At 33.0% G+C, this 24,363-nt stretch overlaps 1 protein-coding gene across 7 annotated transcripts in view; it reads right to left on the minus strand.

The window, feature by feature from the left end:
* GPHN (gephyrin) overlaps positions 1-24,363 on the minus strand; it is a 617,632-nt gene that overhangs the window by 318,714 nt on the left and 274,555 nt on the right. For 2 of the 7 annotated variants that reach the window (XM_060140985.1, XM_060140999.1), the window contains exon 5: positions 23,586-23,624. The exons of the other annotated variants lie outside the window; for them this stretch is intronic. In XM_060140985.1, coding sequence (XP_059996968.1) covers positions 23,586-23,624 — 39 coding nt within the window. The remainder of the gene's footprint in view (positions 1-23,585; positions 23,625-24,363) is intronic. 7 annotated transcript variants of the gene reach the window in all.

Consider the following 24,363-nt stretch of genomic DNA (forward strand, 5'->3'; position numbering starts at 1 on the left):
ATTTGTTGAATAAAGGAGTGAATAAATGAACCCATATAGGCTTGAAACCCGGCTTTGTCACTTAGTAGCTCTGTGAATTAGAACAAAATATTTAATCTCTCTGAGCTTCAGTGTATTTATGAATAAAATGGAGCTAATAATAAAGCATACCTACATTTTATGAGAATTAAATGATGTAAGTAAATCACCTAGCATAGAGTAGGTATTCAATACATGTCAATTTTCTCTATGCCTCTGCTTTCCAATTGTTACATCCTTGCAGTTTTGATTATACCAGTTAAAGAAGAGAAATAATACAAAAATCCAGAAGCCAAACCTAGAAACAGTGGTTGAGAACCAAAGATGAGGGGAAAGAGAACAGAGAGCAAGAACCTAAATGTAAGAACATTGACAAGTTGGGGGCAGGAAGAATACTGAAATAATGGTATCTAAAGGGAAGAAACAGCCAAACGAGATGGAAATTGGAAGATGGACAGGAGGGCAAGAGCTGGGTGAAAACATATGTAAACTGTAAATGGAGAGGCTCAAGTAGAAGGCAAAGAGCAAGAGAATAAAAGTTAGTTTAGAATAAAATGAGAAAAAACTATCTGTCGAACTTACTAGAAAATCCAAACAGAAGAGTGGTTTTAACAAATGTAGCTTTATTCCTTCAATCATATACATTAGGATGACAACCACAGATAAATGAAGGTTATCAGTACTTGTTAACAAGTAGATAACAAGCAATCATTATCAATGGACTATTCATAATCAATGGCAAAAAAGATGCCATTAAAAGTTTGAAATCCTTTTTTCTTAATTAGTTTCATTCCGTTTCCCACATTTTTTAAATAAATTATTAAATTTGATTACCAAATTCTGTTTTTCCTTGAGCAATAGTAGAAATTTATATTCTTACTTCAGATATAACCTTTTTTGGACTAGTAGTTTCCAAAATAATGAGGTTTAATTGGATTTAGCTATACTCTTTAAATAAGACATTTTATTTTTAACTTCTAAATACTTTCTAAACTTTGAAGGTTGCAATCTCCTACGCAAAATCACTTATTGTGATTTTTTCTTTTACCCTTGACACTTTGAAGATAACATGAAAGTCAGAAAGATGCTTCAAAGACTACTCAAGTTGCAAAAAAGGGTGTCATAAACAATGATTCTATAGTCCAGGGAAATTGTCAATGAAGTTCAAGTCCATTTTTAACCTTCATAGGAAAAATTACCTTAAAAAACATTATTGCTAAAAGTCAATGATATTTAAGTATGCACAGGACACACAATAGTTAAATGTAAATGTGCAGAAATTTCTTGTATGCATGGTGGTGGTGAAAAATCACTTAGTATAGTGCTTTTACTTATGTTTATAGACATATTTTTATTAACAGGTATAATTTATGCATTAATATTTACATGCTTGTTACTTGACCATGTAGATTTAATACAATTTCCTCCTAACAACTACTACAGTGCCCTCTGCTGATTAAATAATCTTAAATAACAAAGACTATCTTTGAAACAGTATCTAATGGGTACTAATAACCTTGTTAAGCTATCAAGGTGGGATATGATTACAGCAGTGGTTCTCAAACTTTAGTGTGCATCAGGATCTCCTAGAAACCTTGTTAAATGCTGATTGCTGGGCATACCCAGAGATTTTGATCCAGAATATCTGGCTAGGGTCTCAAATTTTGCATATCTAACAAGTTTCCAGGTTATGCTTGTGATGCTGGTCAGAGGACTACACTTTGAAAAACAGACTGCAGATAGAAGGAATGAGGTAGATTCATGATAATGTACACAACTTGTTCTAATATTCATAATCAACTTTGTTAAATAGATTGAAATAAATGTGAGGATCCTTCATCAGAGCAAAATATAGACCTAGTGAGGAGATAAATTAGGTAAAAATAGGCAGTTTAATGCCAGCCAATCAAACTTTCCTGACTCTATCCATTAACGTCAGCCAAATACATTTTCTTGACTCAAACACATAAATTTTATTTTACACTTTAATAAAAGGTTATAATAAACAAACAATTCAGATCTTGTCTCTATATGTATCCTATGGTACAGAGAAGCTATCTTTAATATATTTTTTTCTCAGGACTATACATGATGAATAAAATTTACATAGATGACTAACTCATAGGGATGTTCAAGGAACACCAGCTATAAATTTACTCTTTTCTCTCCTCATTTAAGAAGCAGAGCAGAGTGGAAGTAAGAGTCGCAGTATTATAAGGGCAGTCTTTAATTTATTCCACTTGATTAAAAACATTCATATACAGATTTTGTTAATTTTATATTACTAATTACAAACACCTTTCAACTAATCATGTCATTGTATCGTAACAGTGTGACTAAGTGGTTAAAAACTACTGCTACAAAGAAGAAGCTGCAACTAAGTAATGAAAATAGTTATTCCAGTTTAATTTGAGAGTTATGAATGCACTGGTAATGTATTTCTCTTCCTTGGAGCTTTAGCCTTCTTAAATATTTACATCTTTTTCCACTCTTGGAAGAAGCAGAAAGCTTTTCAAAATGGGGATACTCCATTTTGTTTTTCAGTTAAAGTGGTACAATATTTAAGTAAGATCTGGTTATAATGAAAGATCAAAGGAGACAGTATAATTATAGAGAAAGAAACAAAAAAATAAAAATAAAAATTTAAGTACTCCAGGCAATTTCATCGTCCATTCCATTCAACGAACATGTACTCTGCAGTGAGCATGAGATGTTGAGTGAAGAGTCTACTCTTTCCATTGTTCATCTCAACCCTTATTAAATAACCAAGTTGAGTATATGTATAGCAGTGAGTACTCCAAAGTTTTATAATTTCTTTACCCAGTGAGTACTTTTTCATATTATTTTCCTCATTTATCTAAATATTGGTAGTCAAATTATCAAACAAAAAATCAGGGAACTCAAATGAGTGAATTATTTTTTATAAGAGATTTTCACAAGAATAGCACTTATCTTTATAGTCTACTTATAAATTGTACTATTTTATATCTCATTCAAGGAAAAGGGAGAAAATAGTGGTATTTCTATGGATTATTAGCATTTTTATATATGCATTACACTTTTATTCATTTTTGGCACTATGTGAAAAATAATAAAGTTCTCCTTTATTGTAGATTGTTGGTTACATGTCCTTTAAGCTACAGAGAAGAAAATCTTATTCATTCATGTTCTTCAAAAGTTGATATATAGATATGGAAAAATATCCTGTTTCTCAAATCTGAAGAAAGATGAAGTAGAAAGATGATTCAATTTGAAATTGTACTGAAAGGCTGTTGTCTGCTCAGTTAACTGGTGAATGTATAACCCAGCTTCTTTACTCCAGCTACTTTGGAATTTTGTTTTTTTAATGTAGTTAGTGGTGTATAATATAAGTAGAAACATAAAAGCTACCTAAAAAAATCTATACATTGGATTTCCACTCTAGTGATGGTCACACATAATTACTTGGTTTACTAAAAGCAGTGTAAGTTTTTAATGTTCATGTAACAACATAATTTAAGCCATTCTTAAACATCTTAATTGAGAATAAAGGAAATAAGCTCCTACTTTAGACTTATAAATACTATTTGCAAATGACTCACTGCCAATTGATTTTAGAAAATCTAAAACTTTGCTCTTTTGCCTTAAGATACAATAATTCTCACTGGTGGCCTCTTTAGGAAGTATCCACATTAGAAACACGTAATTATCACATCTGCAGTTCTCTTGTGACAAAACTAGATTCTCACCAAAACAGACACATGTGAAAAAGTGAGAGGAAGAAATAGGTGAGGTAAAGGAAACAGAGTGAGTGGAAGAACTGCTAAGAAAAGAGAAAAACCAAAAACAGCTCATTCCTATTTTAAATATTATTATAAGGTGTTGCATTTTGTCTTCTCATACCACCCTCAGTTTTAAAATTACAGGCCAACTGGGAAAGATGGAAATGAGTACAGTACTTCCTAAAAGCAAAGAAATGCAATATTGCTGTTGTCTTGCGATAAGCTTAACTTAGTAGAAGTTTCAATAGTAAAGATGAGAGAAAAATCCATACACATTAAGTATTAGGAGGCTATGACATGCTGTAGCTTGAATTAAATAACTTGTTCTCTTACGGTTTTGCTCATCTAAAGATGGATTTTAAAGCTACTAGCCTCTCACTTTATGATCAGGCTTTTTATTCGTCATCTATAACCTAATAGTCCTTCATTATTCACATATTAAATAAATATAAGCTTTTGTTCTTATGTCTCCAGAAATTTATCCATCTCTCAGTTTCCCATTTGTAAAAAGGGGTAATAATATTTGTTATCCATCTTATAAAACTAAATTGTTAACACTATAAAGCAATTTTAGTTAACTAAAAGGATGTCATATTTATAATGCTAGTATGATAACATTATATATAACATAAATTTATAATGTTGTGAAAAAGCTCTTATTTCTCTTATTGCACTGGAGAGCTAAACATGAATACTATTATTTAGCAACATAATTTAATAATAGGAGAAATATTCACATCAGAATGTTTTATTTATGGAGCCTTTCTTACAAAACATCTATAGATATTCTCTGTTTAAACACAACATATTCCTATATTACATAATACAGAGGAGACATATTTTATTATCTTTTTGTAAGTGAAGAAATAGACACACTAATAAATTCTATGAATAATGCAAAGCCACACAGTAAATCAATTAAAACTTAGGCCTGTAGACTCCAATTCTGAAATTAATCCATTAAATCTATTATATGTTTTCAGTTTACAAGGTATTACACCCTATTCAGACATAGGAAGGATCTTTGTACTTTGCTTAAATGCGACAGAACATAAAAATGCTCAGTATCATTCCTAACACGTAGTAAGTGCTTAACAAATGTTGAATACTATGATTTGTACTAAAACAAAAGTCTAAAGTCACTTATGTCATACAAGTTGCTGTAATGGACTACAGTCAAAGCAACTGTGAAAACTGAATAGTTCTACCAGAAGCAGTACAGCATAGAAGTTATGGGTACGTTTGATTTTGAATGTGTGTGAATTACCAGATGTCTGAAGATTGCAATATGCTAGCAATAATCTTGAAAACTTAATGAAGATTTATCAAGAAACAGCAGTTTTGGAGATACCAATGACCAGGAATATAGCCTTGGACATTACCATAATACCTCCAAAGTAAACTGGGAAAAGAAAATGAGAAGATTATAAATATATTTTGAAGAAAAATAACTAACAGCACCTCCTGCATTTATGCTTTCACCTAAGTCCAATAGAAAACAGCTATGTAATTACATACGTAAGCAAAGATGAAAAAATATAAGCAAGTATCCATAACTACTTATTGTAAATAAATTGTTCAAATTGGTAAGCCAAATAAGTTTATATAATTTTTAAAATTTCCATAACAACCATACATTACAAATTAAGGCTGTGAAAACAACATCAGCCTGACAAGTCAGAATGGACTTGGACCCAGGATGTTGTAAAATAGGGGAACGCAAAGAGGCAACGTTTGACTCAAGTTAATGCTCTGCTGCTCATGCTAAACAGAGGGGTCTTATCATAATCACTTAAAATCAAAAACATTATACTTTATAGTAGAAAAATCTACTTTGCAAGAGTCTCTCAAAAAAAAGAATGAAAAATAACTCAGTGAGTTACAATCTGGAAGACATATAAAAGCAAGAACACATTATTTATTAAATAAAATTGATATAAGTCAGATGAAAGAAAATCTTTACCTTTATTATAATGGAAGAAAAATCTCTTAACAAGGACTTAAAATAATGAGAGGCCCAATTTTTAAAAACTATTCTAAAGAGTTGCAGCTATCCTTCGCCAATGAAAAAGGTAAAACTGTAGGAATGCAAAAAAGATAAAAAAACTTCTTAAAAAGTTAAATAACAGCTCTTATATACACTCTAATTTGAAAGATAAAAGAAATATTTTATTCTATAATTATGAGATTCTTCCATGGAATCGTAACTTACATATTTGTGTGTGTGTGTGTATACCCTTGTGTATACACACACCAAATATATTTTTTTGGTATGGAACTTAGAGCTGATATCTTAGAATCAGGATCTATAATTTAAGCTCTGAAGATCACAAACTCTTTTCAGAACATCCAGACTATGATGCTTAGAATAAGGCAGTTCACTATCCAAACAAAGCCTATGTTGCCTTCAAGTCTGAGATTTAGAAGTCAGAATAGAGTCCATCCTTGAACAAAACAATTACACTTCATAAAACTGAGGATAATGTATATGTGTGTGTACACACAAGTACATGTCTTAGAACTGGAGTTGAGTTCTTTAGGTTAGGGCTATAAGCAACTGAATAGTTGACTTTATTACGGCAGCTGGTAGGAATGGGGAAGAAGAAATTGGTTCTATCTACCACCACTAAACAAATCCCATCACCTAGTCAGAATGAGTAGAAATGACCATTTCTACTAACACGCAAACAACATACACAAGAATATACACACACACTCCTGAGGCTGCTCATTTACAACACTGCCTCTTTCAATGCTACCTTGATGTTCATTTTAGCCCAATTATATGCTTTACCCCTAACTGTACCCTTAATTGTACCCCTAAGTGTAGCTCAGCATATGGTAGGCCCAAACCAAATACACAAGAATCAACAAACAAAGGATATAAAAAATTCAGGTTTATAAAACAAACCTGAAAGATTTGGTAACCAGATAGGTAATTATGAAAAGAGTTAACTCAGATCTTCTTTTCACATAATAAAAATTAAGTATCCAAGAGTAGAAGGTGCCCAAAGTAGGAACATTAACTGGGGCAGATGGAAGTTGACATTTTGCTCAATCAATACTGTAATAGGAAGGGCAGACGTCTATACCTAACCAAGTTTGTCTCTAGAGAAAGGAAAGAAAACAAAGAAATAGGTGGGGATGTGGAGAGTGGCAACATTAGATTCTGTCGTGTCCTGGTTTCCCAGAGGAGTCTTTGTTTTTTCCTTCTTTTTCTTTTTTGAACACAAGTTTCCCAGAAGTTATCAGACTTTTTAGAATTTTCTGTGAATAATTTTCAGATACCACCACTTCTGTAAATTCTCTATTTTTTAAAAGCTTTTTATGTTACAACATGATGGGTGCACTTAAGGAATATTCTTAATCTTTCTGACCTGTCTCTGATCTCCAGGAGCAATGACAAGAAAACATCAAAGAGAAACAGCAGTTGTTTAAACTTGGAAGGAATCATTAAAAAAGAATGAAATTATAGTATTAATTTCCAGCATCTCAAAATAAATGTGGCCTAAATCAATCAGGGAAAATGTAGATTTACTCTTAAAATTATTTATTAAAATGGAGGGTAGGTCTGAGTTGTTCTTGTGTCATTGGCAGAGGTAGGTTAGGAAGCTAAATAAATAGTAATTAATAGAAATCCAAAACATTAAAGACTATTTAAAGCAGTAAAGACTATTTAAAGCAAGGGACACACTCCTGGGCATATTTAAAGCAATAAAGACTAGTTAAATCAAGGGACACACTGCTGGGCATATATCCGGAAAAGACAAAAACTCTAATTTGAAGAGATACATGCACCCCAATGTTCATGGCAGCACTATTTACAATAGCCAAGACATGGAAGCAACCTAAATGTCCATCTACAGAGGAATGGATAAAGATGTGGTATGTGTGTGTGTGCATAATGAAATATTAATCTGCCATAAAAAAGAATGAAACATGATAGACCTAGAGATTATCATACTAAGTAAATCAGATAAATACAAATATCACGATATCACACACGTTGGAATCTAAAAAAAATGATACAAATGAACTTATTTACAAAACAGAAATAGATTCACAGACATATTGATAGAAAACAAACTTATGGTTACCAAAGGAGAAAGGGCGAGGGATAAATTAGGAATCTGGGATTAACAGATACACACTACTATATATAAAATAAATAAACAACAAGGACCTATTGTATGGCACAGGGAGCTATATTCAGTATCTTGTAATAACCTATAAAGGAAAGGAATTTGAAAAAGAATAGATATATATATCTGTAAGTATAACTGAATCACTTTGCTGTACACCCGAAACATTGTAAATCAACTATACTTCAATAAAAAATACAAAAAAAATAAAGCAAGAGACAAATGATATGATATGACACAATCATTATCATAATTGAAAAGTAACCTCAAAATTACTTACATGCTACTTCATAGAAATATGAGACACTATATTGTTTTCAATCTAATATGATATATTCTGGGCATAAATCTTTACAGATAAAGGGAAACTGCTTTTGGTTAACTATGGATAACTTTGACATGAGTCTCAAAAATCAGTGAGTTTTCAATGCTGGCATATTAAGATCATTCTATGGATTGCTCTCAAGATTTTTCAAAGTTTACCAATTAAATAAAACAGTAAAATTATTATAAGTGAGAAGCAAAATTACAATGTGGGAGAAGCATAGCTTTTAATATATTATTTTTACTATTTAAAATATACTATTTTTATTACATGATGGAAGAGTTTTATTTATTTTTTAGGGATATCAAATAAGACACAGGATATCCATTTAAATTTGAATTTCATATAAATAGTGAATAATTTTTAGCTTAAGTACTCCCTAAATATTGAATGGGCATATGTATGCTAAAAACATACCTATTTATCTGAAATTCAGATTTAACTGGGAGTCCTGTATTTCTTTCCTTCCTTTCTTCCTTTCTTTTTTCCTCCCTCTCTTCCTTCATTTCTTCCTTCCTTCTTCCCTCCCTCCCTCCCTTCCTGTTTTATTAAAGTACAGTTGATGTACAATATTATATAAGTTACAGGTGTATAATAGAGCAATTCACAATTTTTAAAAGTTATACTCCATTTATAGTTATTATAAAAAGTTGGTTATATTCCCTGTATGGTACAATACGTCCTTGTAGCTTATTTTTTATACATAATAGTTTGTACCTCTTAGTCCCCTACTCCTATTTTGCCCCTTCCTCCTCCGCCCTCCCCATTGGTAACCACTAGTTTGTTCTCTATATCTCTGAGTCTGCTTCTTTTTTGTTATATTCACTAGTGTGCTGTATTTTTTACATTCCCCATATAAGTAATAACATGATGGAAGATTTTTAAAAATTGTTCCTCAAAACATCAAAGTGAGAAGGCAGGTAGCAGTAGAAAAATAGAAAGTATTAAATATTATATTAGGAAGAGAAAATAATACAATATTTAGATATTTAATTCAGTTGTGAAATATAACTGTTTCATTTTAATATTAGTAAAGAAAGTCAAACATGATTACTAAGTTTGAAGCATCTAAGATATCTTCATTCAGGAAAACATTTTGTAACTTTTAATACACACCACAAATGTAACAGGTACATGGTATCCTATGTAATAGGTACATGGTATCCTATGATAATATTGTTGTCCTGACCTAATGAATATGGTCTAACTGCTCTCTATCCAAAATTTCAGAACAAGTTTTTGTAGTATATTGTGAACCTCAAAATAAACACTTCACACATGTATGTCACAAAATGAAACCCTGTACAAAATAATTTCCAATATAACTTCTTTAATACTTTTAAGATATTATTCTATTATCTATTTTATTCCAATGTTGTTTAAAAGCCTGCTGTCATTCCTATATAAGTGATCTGTCCTTTCTCTCTGACAACTTTTAAAATCTTCTCAGTTATTTTGGTTCTAAAGTTTTACTTTTATGTGTTTAGGCATCAATTTATTTTATTTATCCTTCTTGAGATACATTATTCCTTTAGGATCAGTGGATTCATGTTTTTCCATCAGTTCTGTAAAATTTACAGCCATCATCCCTTTAATCATTGCCTTTCCTCCATTCTCTTCTTTTGGGGCTTTGATATAATAATATATCTTGGACCTACTCATTTCATTCTCCATAACCTATGTCTCTCTTTTTTCCATTACATCATCACTCTATGTAATTGTTTCCAAATGAGGTAATTTCCTCAGGTACATAATTCAGTATGCTAATTCTCTCTTCTACTGGTCCAATCTGCTGTTTTCTCTGTTCTTATACTTAAAGTTTTTAACTTATGTTTTCTTATTGCTAAGAGTCCCATTTTCTCCCCATTTGCTCATTCATAAATGATGGTCTCTTGTTATGTTTTCACCTTTTAAGTATTGGGTTGGCCAAAAAGTTCCTTCGGCTTTAAAGTAAAACTAAAAAGACACATTTTCATTTTCACCAAGAACTTTATTGAACAATGTTCTCACTGTTTTGTTCCACTACCTTCTGCCATTTTTCAGGCAACTTCATAATTCCATATTCCTCAAACTTTTTATCTTTTTTGAGCAAAGAACTTTTCCAGGCACCTCTTACAGTCTTCCAGGGAATTGAAATTTTTTTCATTAACAGAATTTTCTAAAGACCGAAATAAATGGAAATCTGAAGGTGCAATGTCTGGTGAATATGGCAGATGAATCAGAACTTCCCAGCCAAGCTGTAACAGTTTTTGCCTGGTCATCAAAGAACATGTGGTCTTGTGTTATCCTGATGGAAGATTATGTGTTTTCTGTTGACTAATTCTGGAAGCTTTTCATCCAGTGCTACTTTCAGTTGGTCTAATTGGGAGCAGTACCTGTTGGAATTAATCATTTGGTTTTCCAGAAGGAGCTCATAATAGAGGACTCCCTTCCAATCCCACCATACACACAACATCACCTTCTTTGGATGAAGATTGGTCTTTGGTGTGGTTGGTAGTGGTTCAGTTCGCTTGCCCCATGATCTCTTCTATTCCACATTATTGTGCAGTATTCACCTTTCATCGCCCATCACAATTTGTTTTCAAAACAGAATGTTTTTGTTACGTTTAAGCAGAGAATCGCATGTGGAAATACGGTCAAGAAGTTTTTTTTTTCCCTTAACTTATGTGGAACCCAAACATCAAAGCAATTAACACAACCAAGTTGGTGGAAATGATTTTCAGCGCTTGATCTGGATATTTTGAGTATGTTGGCTATCTCCCAAGTGGGGTATAATGATTGTTCTCAATTAATGTCTCGATTTGATTGCTATCAACTTCAACTGGTCTACCCGACTGTGGAGCATCGTCCAGTGAGAAATCTCCAGCAGTAAACTTTGCAAACCTCTTCTGACAATTTCAATCAGTCACAGCATCTTCTCCATACACTGCACAGATCTTTTTTTGTGTTTCAGTTGCGTTTTTACCTTTCTTGAAATAATAAAACATAATATGCCAAAAATGTTGTTTTTCTTCCATCTTCAATATTAAAATGGCTACACAAAAATTTACCAATTTGATTTTTTTTAATTTTATGCACGCTGATATGACAGCTGTCACAATACAATCTAACAAAACTGTTTCGAATGAATTTAAAGACAACTAAGCACTACTAGAGCCATCTTATGGAAAAAATTGAACTAACCTTTTGGCCAACCCAATATGTCTTTGTTCTTCTGGATATTTCATCATACACTACTTAACCTTGGATTGTCAGGGACAGTTTGATATACTTCTGTTGTGTCTGCATCCTTTGTGGTTTAGTATTTGTCCTAAACAAAATTTTCCAAATATGGATAATAAATGATAATGCTCACCTAATTCTTCTCTGTATTTTGTATTTGACAGTTCTAGCAGTCATCTTTTCAGTCCATCTATTGATTAATGGTTTTGCTGCCTTACTTGTGCTTGGTGAGTTTTGGTAGTACATTCATTACTTGATTTTAATCTGTTGGAGTATGGCTGACCGAAAGTGGGGAAAACTTCCTACAGAGAAAATTTATTTCTGCTTCTACCTTTAATCAGAGGACACCACTGACCAGTTCCACTTCAGCCTCCCACAAGTGTCTCATAGTCTCAGGGATCCCAGGCTGAGCTTTACACATTGCTGCTTGTCTAAGTTTAAGTGTCTTACCAGCAGTGCTGCGATGGTCATCTGTCCTCAGAGCATCTCCTTCTCCCTCTCCCAAGTCCTGGCTTCCTACATTTCTGGCTCTTGCTCCCTGCTCCTTGGTCTCATGGTATTTTGGGGCAAGAGTGAATGTAAAGACTGACAGCATATGTCCTTTAACAGGGTATGCCTCATAGGGTATGTCCTTTTACTGGGTCAAATTTTTCTACAGAGGGAAGGTTTTTCAAAGTTCCAAATCAACAATTATTCCAGGCCATATAATTTTCGTAAAATGCTTTATTCTCCTATAAAATGAATGTCTTTTATATCATCATTACATTGAGGTTTTTGATGCACTGCACACTGCCCTATAAGAAGATGCTAACAATTTATATGCCAAACAACAATGCTCTTTTCATCTAAACCCTGCCAATTCCAGGCAATCTCAGTTTTAAATAGTTATTTAACTGATGTGTACAAAGAAACAGAATATTTTAAAAATTTACATTTCTTACCAGTTATGAGTACATATTTAAAAGCAACGTGCTTCTTTCCCCTTGCAAATGGCCTGTATATATCCTTTGCCTGCTATTCTACTCATTGCCATGTTATTCCTATTTAATATTTAGAAAACTTAATATATTGAAAATATTAAACCTTTGGCAGTTAAATCTATTGCAAATATTAATTTTAAGTTGACATTTGTTACAATTTTTGTTGCTTAGTTGCTTAGTAAAATTTGTTACTTAGTTGACATTTCCATTAAGAGGTTTTAAATGCTTATACAGGGGTTCTATCATTATTTTTATTATATTTTCTGGGTTTCATGTCTCACCTAGAAAGGTTTCTTTTACCTAGAGATAAAAATAACATCTTAATTTTTAAATCATAAGTTTGCAGTTTTTAATATTTAATGTCTGTAGTTTAATTCTGTGTTGCATGATCAGTCTTCTCCACCAAAATGGATAGCCAATTTTCTCAACACCTTTTATTGAATGACCGACCCTTCTTTCCTCCAATGTCTTGATGTATCATATATATATAATACTAAATTCCAATTTTATACATAGGTATGTTAATGAAATATCATTTGGTTGCATTTCTTTCTGAGTTTATTTTCCTGTCATTGCTGTGCCTTTATATTTTATTGTTTTACTTGAAAAAAATCACTAGTTATTTTCATACCTTTGCTATTTTAAAATGAAATTTAGAATCAACTTTGTTGATTTAGAATCAATTTCTCCTCCAAAATTCCAGTGGGAATTATATCACATGTATTAATCAAGTTAAGGTAAATTGATAAGTTACACAAAAAATATTTTCACAAAAATATTTGCATCTAAGAATATCGCATGACTTCCTAATCATTCAAGCTATATTTTACGTCCTTTAATAAAGTTTTCTTTTTTCAGGTCTGTCAAATGGCTTAAGTTTATTCTTAGGTATTATGAAGTTTCCTTTTTTCTGCTATTGCAAATGAAATCTTTCCAAACGTTTTTCTAGTGGGTTGTTTCTAATTTAAGTAATATTAGCATATAGATGTTTATAAAATAAAATACTCATATTCAGCTGCCATCCTGAACTCTTCTTGCTTCTAATACCTTTTCAGCTGATTCTTTTGGGTCTTCTAGGTGAACAATCACATCCATAAATAAAGGGCTTACAGCTTTAAAAAAATTCATGTTAGAGTTCTTCATTTTAAAAACATTAATAAGCAGTATGCTCTGTTATCAAAAGCTAATTGCACTCATTCTCTAGGTCACAAAGAGACAACTGACTTTACTATCTCAGATAGCAGTCAATGCATCTTTGAAGTGATGCTATTAGGGGTGACTACGGGGAACTTTCTGACTCACTGCCTTTATTCTCTTTAGGGATGCATACACAAACAAAATTAAAACACAGTAATATTCCTACCTAAAGATAACTGGGAACTCTATTAATTCCACTTCAGACAATTTCCTTCTTATTCACAGAGATGCAATATTTTAACCCCTTTCTTCCTTTCCTTTCTCAACTTGTGCTTTTAGTACACACACACACACACAAACACACACACACTTATCTCTTATTTTTTCTTCCTGAACTGCAAACCACCTTATTCATGACTAAATGTACAAATTTAGTAAATAAAAATAAAAATAGCAAAATTCTGAAACAACAAAAAGGAAGACATAAGTTTTAGATTAAAATTAAAACAAATAAAGGGCCAATGCCATTAACCTTCATCTAAACTGTTAACAATTTTCCTACATATTCTCCATAAAGATTCCCATCAATTTATTCATTTTCAATTAATGACATCTGTTTTTCTACAAGTTTGAACACTATAGATACATTTGAATGTTATTTTGAATTCAATTTTAATTACTAACATTTAATTCTATTATTTTTCTTTGCACACATTTTGTATGTCAGGAACACACAAAGTCTTTTGAAAGGTGGCTCAGAAAACTACTCTCTGCAACCTCCATACCTCGTTCGTCAAAAAGTGTTATAAATTCTATCTTGAGAGTAATCTACCCTTTCTACCCGCATCTGCATTTAGGTTCTCAGCATCTTTTATTTGAATATTCCAATAACATCCTCATTGGTGTTGTAGCTAAGTTCACTCCCATTCAACCCATTCTCTATTCTGCTGCCAAAGTAGTCTCTCTAAAATGCAAATCTCATTAAATTCATTGCTGTTTAACATCTTTAAAAATATATATATATCTTCATTTCCTACTAGAAAGAATCCAAATGCCTTTTTTTTTTTATGACACAGAGAGCCTTCATCATTTGACTCTACCCCTCTCCAGGCTCTTTCTTGCCACTGCCTCCTCAAAACCCATTCTGCAGGCCGACTGACCTACTGGCAGACTTATGATTTCAGCCATTGTGCCTTTATTGTAGAATTAATCAATTCTTTATACAATGGTATATTTATACAATGGCATATTTATACAATGGTAATGAGAATCAACAAACAACTACATGTAACAGTATAAATCAATTTTACAAATATAATGTTGAGCAAAAGAATCCAGACACAAAAGATTACATACTACTATACACTTTCAATTATATAATGGTTAGTACAAACCCAAAAAATCTATGATGCTAAAAGTCAGAACTGTAGTTACTCTCACGGGTTGGGCTGTGAGGAAAAGGGGGCACAAGAGGGTCTTCTGGGACACTGATAATATTCTCGTTTCTTACACATTGTAAATCAACTATATTTCAATTAAAAAAAGAAGAGATTAAGAAACAAAAAAAATTATTCTGGTTTCTTGATCTGGATGCTGGTTACATGGGTATGTTCATTTTCTGAAAATCCATTAAATTGTAACTATACTATTTGTACACTTTATGTAAATTTAAGTAAAAGGTAAAATAAGAACAATAGTTCTAGTATCACTTTTTTGAAAATTTCCCTATGTCCCTCAGATAAACTTTATCTTACATATATACCAATATTATATTGGTGATCATGTTACCTTTTATATATCCAATTCTTTCCTGAGTACTAAGATAATAAATATCTCTAAGGAACTTCCCTGAGTACTAAGATCATAACTTTCTATCCATGTATCCCCATGCCCCAGCACAGTGCCTGGCAGTGAGTAATCACTAATATTATGTAAATGAGGGTTTCTCAATTTATGCACATTTAACATTTTGAGCCAGAGAATTCTTTGTTGTGGGAACTGTCCAGTTCATTGGAAGATATTTAGCAGCATTCCTGGCCTCTAATCACCCAATGTCAGTAGCATCCCCCCAGTTGGAACAACCAAAAATGTCACAAAGCATTAAATGTACCCTGGGGACCAAAATGCCCTACTTGACAATCACTTACATAAAAAAATGTTTCTGTCAAAAAATACAAGCCACATGTTTTTCCGCGTGGCTTGCAGTATCTTAGTTCCCCACTAGGGATCGAACCTGGGCCACTGCAGTGAAAGCGGTGGACACCAGGGAATTCCCAAGCCAAGCCAAGCCAAGTGTTAAACAATTCACTTACCAAAAAACTTTGGGCATTACATGGTTTGCTTCTAAGGGGTGACTAAAAAACGTAAGTTGTCTTGAACACTAGAGGGGAAGTTAAGCTCTGTCAGGAAAAGTTTATAAAATGCTTTAAATGTCTAGATAATCAAATGTAATTCATATTAATTGCATGCTAGAATATTGTTTCCTTTGGAATTCTATGCAGAAAAGTAAGTTTGCCAAGCAAAATAATTGTGTAAATAGGACTGTACATTGTGGTGTTTTAAAAAATGACTGTTAATAGTAGCTATATGTATTCAATGTCCTAACTATAAATTATTTTGCAAGGTTTGTATCTATGAATTGACCATTAATTCTAAAATATTAAGGTTCATAATATTCTATCCATAAAACATTTAGTGTGAATATTCCATAAGAAAAGAATAGTTAGAAAATAAAGTACTGTGCATCAGCTATGAGAAGAAAACTTGACCAAGGGCATAACTAGCTTGTTAGAAAATAATGTGTTTGCACTTTATAAACTGCATGTTTTTGATTCAGGATGTGTTTTGAACTTGACCTCTGTTGCAAGATGGTGAGTAGTGAAATAATTGAGTACTATTATGTTAATGGAGTTTGAAAAAAGAGAAAATGAATTGGTTTATATTTATGTGTCAAACTGAGATAGTTAAAGTATAAATCTGACTCTGCCAAAATTATTTCCTGACAAGCAATTAGAATCAGTCTTTAAGAACAGGCTGCTGAGCCAAAACTGAATATAGAACACAGGCAGTTAATAAAAGAAACAAAACTGGAAAAATACAAGAAAAATGTTTAATCTCATTATTAGTCTGCAATATGCCAATAAATGCATACAATTTTCACCTATCAAATTAGTAAGATTAAAAATGATAATGGATGTGTACTTTCATAAACTGATAGCATGAATATATAAATTTGTACATATTCTGGAGGGCAAACTGGCAGACTTAGCAATCTTGACTGTTATTCTATTTTAAGGAAATATTTCTAAACTGGTAATCAGAGAAGTATATGACAATTTATATAAAGAGAGTGTTGATGACAGGAAATAATAAAGGACCTAAATGATTAATGACAGGGAAATTAAATTACTCATAGCTTGTTTATACTCTGTAGTGACTGACACATCCCTCCTCCCCGTTTTTGTTCTTTTATAAGAACACTTACAAAACAGAGAAAATCTTACTTTATATGAAAAGGAGAGTGATTAAGAACAAGGGCTCTAGAGTCAAGACTACCTTGTTCAAATTCTAATTCTATTATCTTCTACTCTGTGATCTGGATTAACTTATTAATGATTTAATTTTTCTAAATCTAATTTTCCTGTTTGTAAAGTGGTACCTCTTGTGTAGGTTTGTTGTGAGGATTAAATAAGACATTACATAAATGTTTATCACAATGCCTGGCACACAGTAAGTGCACAATAAATTTTCATAGCTATGGTATCACTTGGGATGATGTTATTAAGAAACCCAAGATATAAACCTTAATATATGTTGGGTTTGCTACTGGGCAAATTAATCAATTAGTCCTAGCTAATAACTATATGTTGAGATTACTGGTGGTTTGTATTTACTTCATTTTGCTTTTCTGTATTTCCCAAATTATTTTTCGGCAAAAACAGTAAAATCAAAATATATTTAGAAATCTACATTCAGAAAAAAATTTAAAGCTATTCATAAAAGGCATTTTATTATGCCTTTTGTAAGTCATAAAAACATGTCTTTTCCTTATCCTAAATGACCGTATGTTTTTCAGTTAAAATCTCACCTTTAATACTGTGTCTTAATAAAAAGGTCACTATTTTTATGCTCTTATTAAACACCTATAATACGCAAAATGCTGGGGTCCTAATATTCTCATTCTGATTCTAACAAACCAGGAATTATGGAAATTTGAAGACAGATTTTCTGGTTAATAAAATAGGAGTTTTCTGCAGACGGCCTTAAGTTTTATTTTTAGTTACTAACCATCATGAGAAACAGGACATCTACAAAGGCTTTTGCCTTTTATCCTTCTCTCAAGATTGATCTTAGTTTTGACCAGAAGACAGCCAGTTGGAGGATGAGAGAAGAATTTAACTAGTAAGAGATATTTTCTTTCAGAACATTAGCTCAAGATTTCTATAATGAGATTACCTATGATTGCACAGTAAGTACACATCTACTACTGTAATATGGTTATGAACAAACCAAATAAAAATTGATTCCTGAACATCTAAGATGTTTTTATGCTGCTTATATGAATAGAAAATAATCTCTATTTCTTCATAAGTACTAAATATTACAAGAAATCTAAAAGCATTCAGAGATAAATACAAAAAGTTTAGAGTGGTTTGTATTTTATAAACATTGAAATATCTAACTAGTGAACTTTTCAGGTATTGATTTTGATGTTCAAGGAATTAAATACTGGTAAATATACATGAAGAAGTTTGTATTGAACAGTTTCTTTATCCAAGGCAATTGACTTTTCCCTCAATGGTCTCTCTCACTCCACTGGATCTCTTGTGCCACACATGTAATGTGTTAGTTTTTGCCAGCAACACTGAAATATTTGATGTAGGAGACAAAGGGTAGAAAAAGAGACTGGGGTTTCAGAGACTGGTTATTAGTACCTGCTACTGTCATTGCCTATATTCAGAACTGAAGGAGTGAAACTTCCTAACAAAATGCTCATATAAGGAAGCTACATCTTCCTTTGCGAAGTATTGAAAATGATCTACTGTTCTTCAGGAGAGAAAGGAAAAAAAGAAAGAAAAGAAAATGAAAAATTACACAACAACTTGTTTGTTAGGAGTAGCTGCCTACAAAGAATCTCCTGATTGCAAAGAAATTTAGAGGATCTTCTTATTAAATATAAAAAGGACTTGAAGACTAATAAAGGTATGACAGAAATACTGCCTTTCAGGTTAACCTTTACAAAAAAATACATTACAAAACTCTATTTCCAATTGAGCTTCCCTCAAAATAAAAACAGAATTTCAGATGTCACGAGAAAATAAAAAGTATATTTATTACAAATAAAACAAGTTGAATAAAATGATGTTACTGATATTTTCCTTTAGCCCAGGTCTTATACTTTAAAATACATAAATCGGGCTTCCCTGGTGGCACAGTGGTTGAGAGTCCGCCTGCCGATGCAGGGGACGCGGGTTCGTACCCCGATCCAGGAGGATCCCACAGGCTGCGGAGCGGCTGGGCCCGTGAGCCATGGCCACTAAGCCTGCGCATCCGGAGCCTGTGCTCCGCAACGGGAGAGGCCACAACAGTGTGAGGCCTGCGTACCGCTAAGAAAAAAAAAAAAAAAACCTAAATCATTTATTTTCATTAAATATGTTCTTCAGAATGAATACAAGTGAAGAAAAATCTTTTAAAATTACTCACCATTGTTAAAAAAAATAAAAGTTAAATCTGGATGTAATTTCTATTTTAATGCTTTTTTCCTGACATGAGAACTTTGATCTTCCCAGCTGTGCTGTCAAAATAAATAACTTTAGTAGGATATCAGGGGATGGGAGGAAAAATAGGTTACTAAAACTTATCTTAAGTGCAGCACTTTTAAAGAGATTACTTTAAAGGAATCACTGTGAAGTACTGACCAATAGGAATGAAGCTAATTGCTCTCAAATTTGAAGGCACACATCAAGATAGGGAGGACAAACTCCTAGTTCAAATGATAAATTAATCAAAACCATAATAAAAACCAATAAATGTAACCAGGAATTCAAGTGAGCTTTAGTTGACAGTAAGAATAAATTAAATTACCAAACATTTTCAGTATTAGTATATAGTTGTACCTCAGGGGGTAAAATCCCTCATTGTGCTTGCAATTACATTCAAGAACAACCTCCTGAACATTAATTATCTATTTATCTCTAACCATTCTCTATTCTTCCACTATAAAACCAATAAACTTGGTTTTAGGTAACGCTGTTTATTAACAGCTAACCAGTGAAATCAGTAATCTGTCACTGAATGCCCTAGGTTTTAAAATTAAAGAGATTCTTATTGGCATTTAAACTATTACCAGAATCCTTCAGCTGTGCAAAGGTATTAACATAGAAGACATTCTTTTTCCTGAATCAGTGATGCTTAGAAGAGGTGAAACGATTCCCTCATATACAATCACTGACTTTGAACATTTTCCCTGAAGAATTAGAAGAAAATAACAAAATTTTGTGGATGATATTAGAAATGTATTTTTTTGCTAAATGTCTTTTTCCCTCTTTTGGAATGTAAGTTCCTTGAGAACAAGTCTTTATCTTTGTGTTACAGACACCTAACAGAGTATATGGCACAGAGTAAGCCTTTTTGAATAGATTCTGAGAGAATTATTGGATGTATTGAATTAACTTCTCTCCTATGCATACAGAATAGTACTAGTTTATACACCACCCTTGGGAGAACTGAGAAGATAGTCACTCAAATCATTTTCTGTGTTTGATACTTTAGATGAGGAACCTTGGCTCAGAAAGGCTGGATAAAGTATGTAAAATCACCAAAAAATTGTTGAGTTGTGAAAACATTATCACCTAAAGGATTGAAAATCTTCTTTCCTAAACACATTATTATTGCATATTTAACTACTCTAGTTTCAAACCCCCTGAAGACAAGGAACAATTTTTTCCAATCTTTGTAACTCCTGTAAGGTCTAGGACACTATGGTGCAGAGTTCAATTCAGGTAGAAAGCTGGGTATCCAGAATTGAAGACCACTGAATTGAAATGAACTCCTGTTCCCATTACTGGTTCCTATAAACACAACCTGGTTGCCTCATCTCAGTTCCGTTAACTTCATTTAAACCTTGCCTTTCAAACGCTTACCTCCACTTCTTTTAAAGTCTGCATTATTCCACTTCGAGTATTTTTTAAATTCAACCTTCTCCAGAATCACTTTTGCTGTCCTTCAAACATCCAATATCTGTGTTATTTCAACTTTATTCTCCCTTTTATTCTTAGAATATAGTGTCTTCTAAATCTCACTTGGCCTTCTGTGGCCTTTCTAAAGGTTTATAATTTCTTCGACTCCTGATACAGTATCTTGGACTTATACATCTTTCGTGTTAATTATGTAGTTTCCCTGATGTCTTTGCTACTAATTTAATTTCTTCTTAGACAAAAGTATTAAAAGCTACTGAATTCACTTCTAGGTAAATACCCAAAAGAATGGTAAGAAAAACAGGTACTTGCATACTAATGTTCATAGCAGCATTAATGTAAGAGCCAAAAGATGGAAACAACTCAAGTACCCATCAACAGATGAATGGATAAACAAATTGTATATACACACAATGAGGGATGGAATTGTGATATATGCTACAACATGAATGAACCTTGAAAATATTGTTAAGTCAGACATAGAAAGACAAAAATTGTATGATTCCACTTATATGAGGTACCTAGAATAGGCAAATTCAGAGACAGAAAGTAAAATAGAGGTTACCAGGGGCTAGGGGAGGGAGGAATGGGGAGTTATTGTTTACTGTACAGAGTTTCTATTTGGGATTGTGAAAAAGTTCCGGACACAGATAGTGGTGATGGCTATACAAAATAGTGAATGTACTGTACTTAATGCCACTGAATTGTACACTTAAAATAGTAAATTTTATGTTATGTGTATTTTATCACAATAAAAAAATTAAAACCTACAGAAGTAATTTTCTTGACTTTCCTAGAGCAGTCTTTTGCTTCATATCAATTTTATCTCTATCACTAAAGGAAAAGGAGAGGGAGAAACAGAAGCAAAACCTATCCATACCTTTTCCTGTACTCCCTGTTTATCACTCTCTTTTTAGCTTTTCCCTTCTCCTTTTCCCTCTCATTTTTAGTAAAAATAAAATAAAATTTAATATGGATACTCAGCATTTTCCACACTTCAAGCACAATGATGTTGTGGATATATACACACATAGAACACTTCAAGTCTACATACACACACTTTCATGCATGCATACACACCCCACTTTAAATCTCCTCAGACTCTTGAAATTGTGCGAAAATTTCACCAAGATTCTTCTCTACTTTTTGATCTTGTCTTTTGTTTAAATACAAGTGAATAAGACAATAAGCTTTATAGTCCAGATAATTAAAGCTTTTTAGTCTAGTTGCCAAGTACTTAGTAAATAAAGGAAAATTTCAATTTTAAAAGTTTACCCACACAAAAGAAAACACAGTCTAAAATGTGGGAGGGAAAGATAAATACATCAAAAGGATCTCTAAATGATATTACATAAATTATGGAGTAGCAGAGAAATGATATTCTCAAAGGAAAAAATGGAGCAGAGTGGAAAGTTACCTTAATCTTAACTACAAAGAGCTATAAGACAACTAAATTTATTATTTTTAGAGATGATACTTTAAAGTTTCAAAAAATTCTTCTGGTCTTAACTAAAAAGGATAAAATTAATAGGAGTAATTTATCCTCATGAAGCCCTGGAAAAATCAGGGAAAATAAATTAGGAAACAAATTTATTATATGGAAAATTACTGAAAGATCCCATACACAAGGAACAAAAGTACATAATATATGATATGAAAAGGCAACTGAAGCAAAGATGATAAATGATTTAGAAAAAAATCTATTCCTAAATAGAGGGAAGAATGTGGAGTTGTATAAAAAAGCAGAAAGATGGTAGTTGTGAATTTAAGTCAGTTTAGGAGTAAACTGGACTGGACTTAAATAGTGAGGCATTTTCCTATTGCTAAGATATGGTTGGACAATATGTAGGCAACACTTCTTGGAAATAAAATCTGATCAGGGTTACAAGACAACAGAGGAGCAACGCCAGTGATTTACCAGATGCAGAGAAGTATAAGGGAGGCAATATGGACCAATCAGCAAGTTGCAAGGCTGAGTACACAGGCGATGAATGTGATGTCTCATGTCAACTAATGGGGCAGCCATGTGCAGCAAATAGGTAGAGAAGAACAGTAGTCAAGCAAATTCAGTCAGCAGTCCAACTTAGTGGCACAAGGCAAGTAGAGATAGGTAACAAAAGTGCTAAACAATCTGAACCTACTTATAATATTACTGGTATAGACTGGGTAGGGCAAGATCAGGCAGACAGATAGCATAGCACTTGGAAGGCCACGGTATAGGAGAATGGTAGGAGAGCCGACAGACAATGCTGGGCAGTCTAAAATGCTAAAATAGCAGATGAATATGTAGTACCAGGCCATTTGCTGATGGACAAAGCACCAGTTAGTGAAGAATGCAAATCATTCAGCAGATATGTAATGGGGGGAAAAAGGAGAGACAAAAATCAAAGGTAGTTAAACAGGAAGACAGAACAGCAGAGAAGTGATGACAGATCATCAGAAGCAGTTGGGTAGGGTAGTGAAAAGCTGTCAGCAGGAGAACAAAACAACACTCAGGAAAAGAAGAGATTAAGACTGAAGCAGTCTCCTGAATGGGGTGTCTTCCATCTAGGAAATAGTCATCAATAAACTGCGTATGAGAATCTACAAGAGAAACAGCACACAAATGGAGATAGCATATGGATCTGAACTCTACTGCCCAGGGATACGGAATGACCCTAGAACATAGATACATAACAATCCACAAGGAAATTAAACAAATGGGAAAAATGGGTCCAAGCGTTTTTTTATGATGATAAAAGAAACCAAAACACTAAAAATTATTAATCTGGAAATGATTGGCTGGGATTGAAGTCTTCGCTTACCCCTTTCTGGAGCCCACAAAATGGGAATGTTGGGAATTTCTGCAGCAGAAAAACAGAAGAGAAAAGGGATTTCTGACTCCCAGTTTGAGGAAAGCAGGTCAAATTTAGGGCTGTATAAACTGGTTCAGGGAAACAAGAACCAGCCTGAACCTTCTCCCTTCCTCAGAATCAGGCCATTCCTGAGGTTTGGGAAAGGTTTAGGAAGCCCTCACCCCATCATTCCCCACAACCTCCCCTTTCACACTTACCTCCAGTGCAAACAGTTTCCAGCAAGGAGGTACTTGGGAAAATTCACTCCCATGTTTACACCATGGCAAAATTTCAGGATAGCCAACTAATAGTACTTCCTGTGTAGGCCAGGTTCCTGTTCAGTGGGATCCCTTCCACCCTTCATGAGTGAGCAGAGGGGACAGGTTACTAGAAACTACATACCTCTTTGAAAGTGGATGGGAAATGAAGCAGGGGTAGTAATACAATAAATAAATAGTAATACTAGTAAATACCTTGATGATCTCATCAGTTGTCATGGATTTTAATTCCATTAAGATACTGATGACTCTAAAAAAAATAGTATCTCTAGCCCAGACTTTTCCTTTGAACTCCAGATGCATATACCTAACTGCCAACTTAACACCTCCATTTGGATATCTAAAGGCAATTCAAATTTCCATGACCAAAGTAAAACTCCTGATCTTCCTCCTCAAACCTCTTCTTCCCCCAGTCTTCTCCATTTCACTGAATGGCAACTCCATTCTTCCAATTGCCCAAGTCAAAGTCC

Source organism: Lagenorhynchus albirostris, chromosome 1 (genome assembly GCF_949774975.1).
Source record: "Lagenorhynchus albirostris chromosome 1, mLagAlb1.1, whole genome shotgun sequence".
Classification (NCBI taxonomy): Eukaryota; Metazoa; Chordata; class Mammalia; order Artiodactyla; family Delphinidae; genus Lagenorhynchus; species Lagenorhynchus albirostris.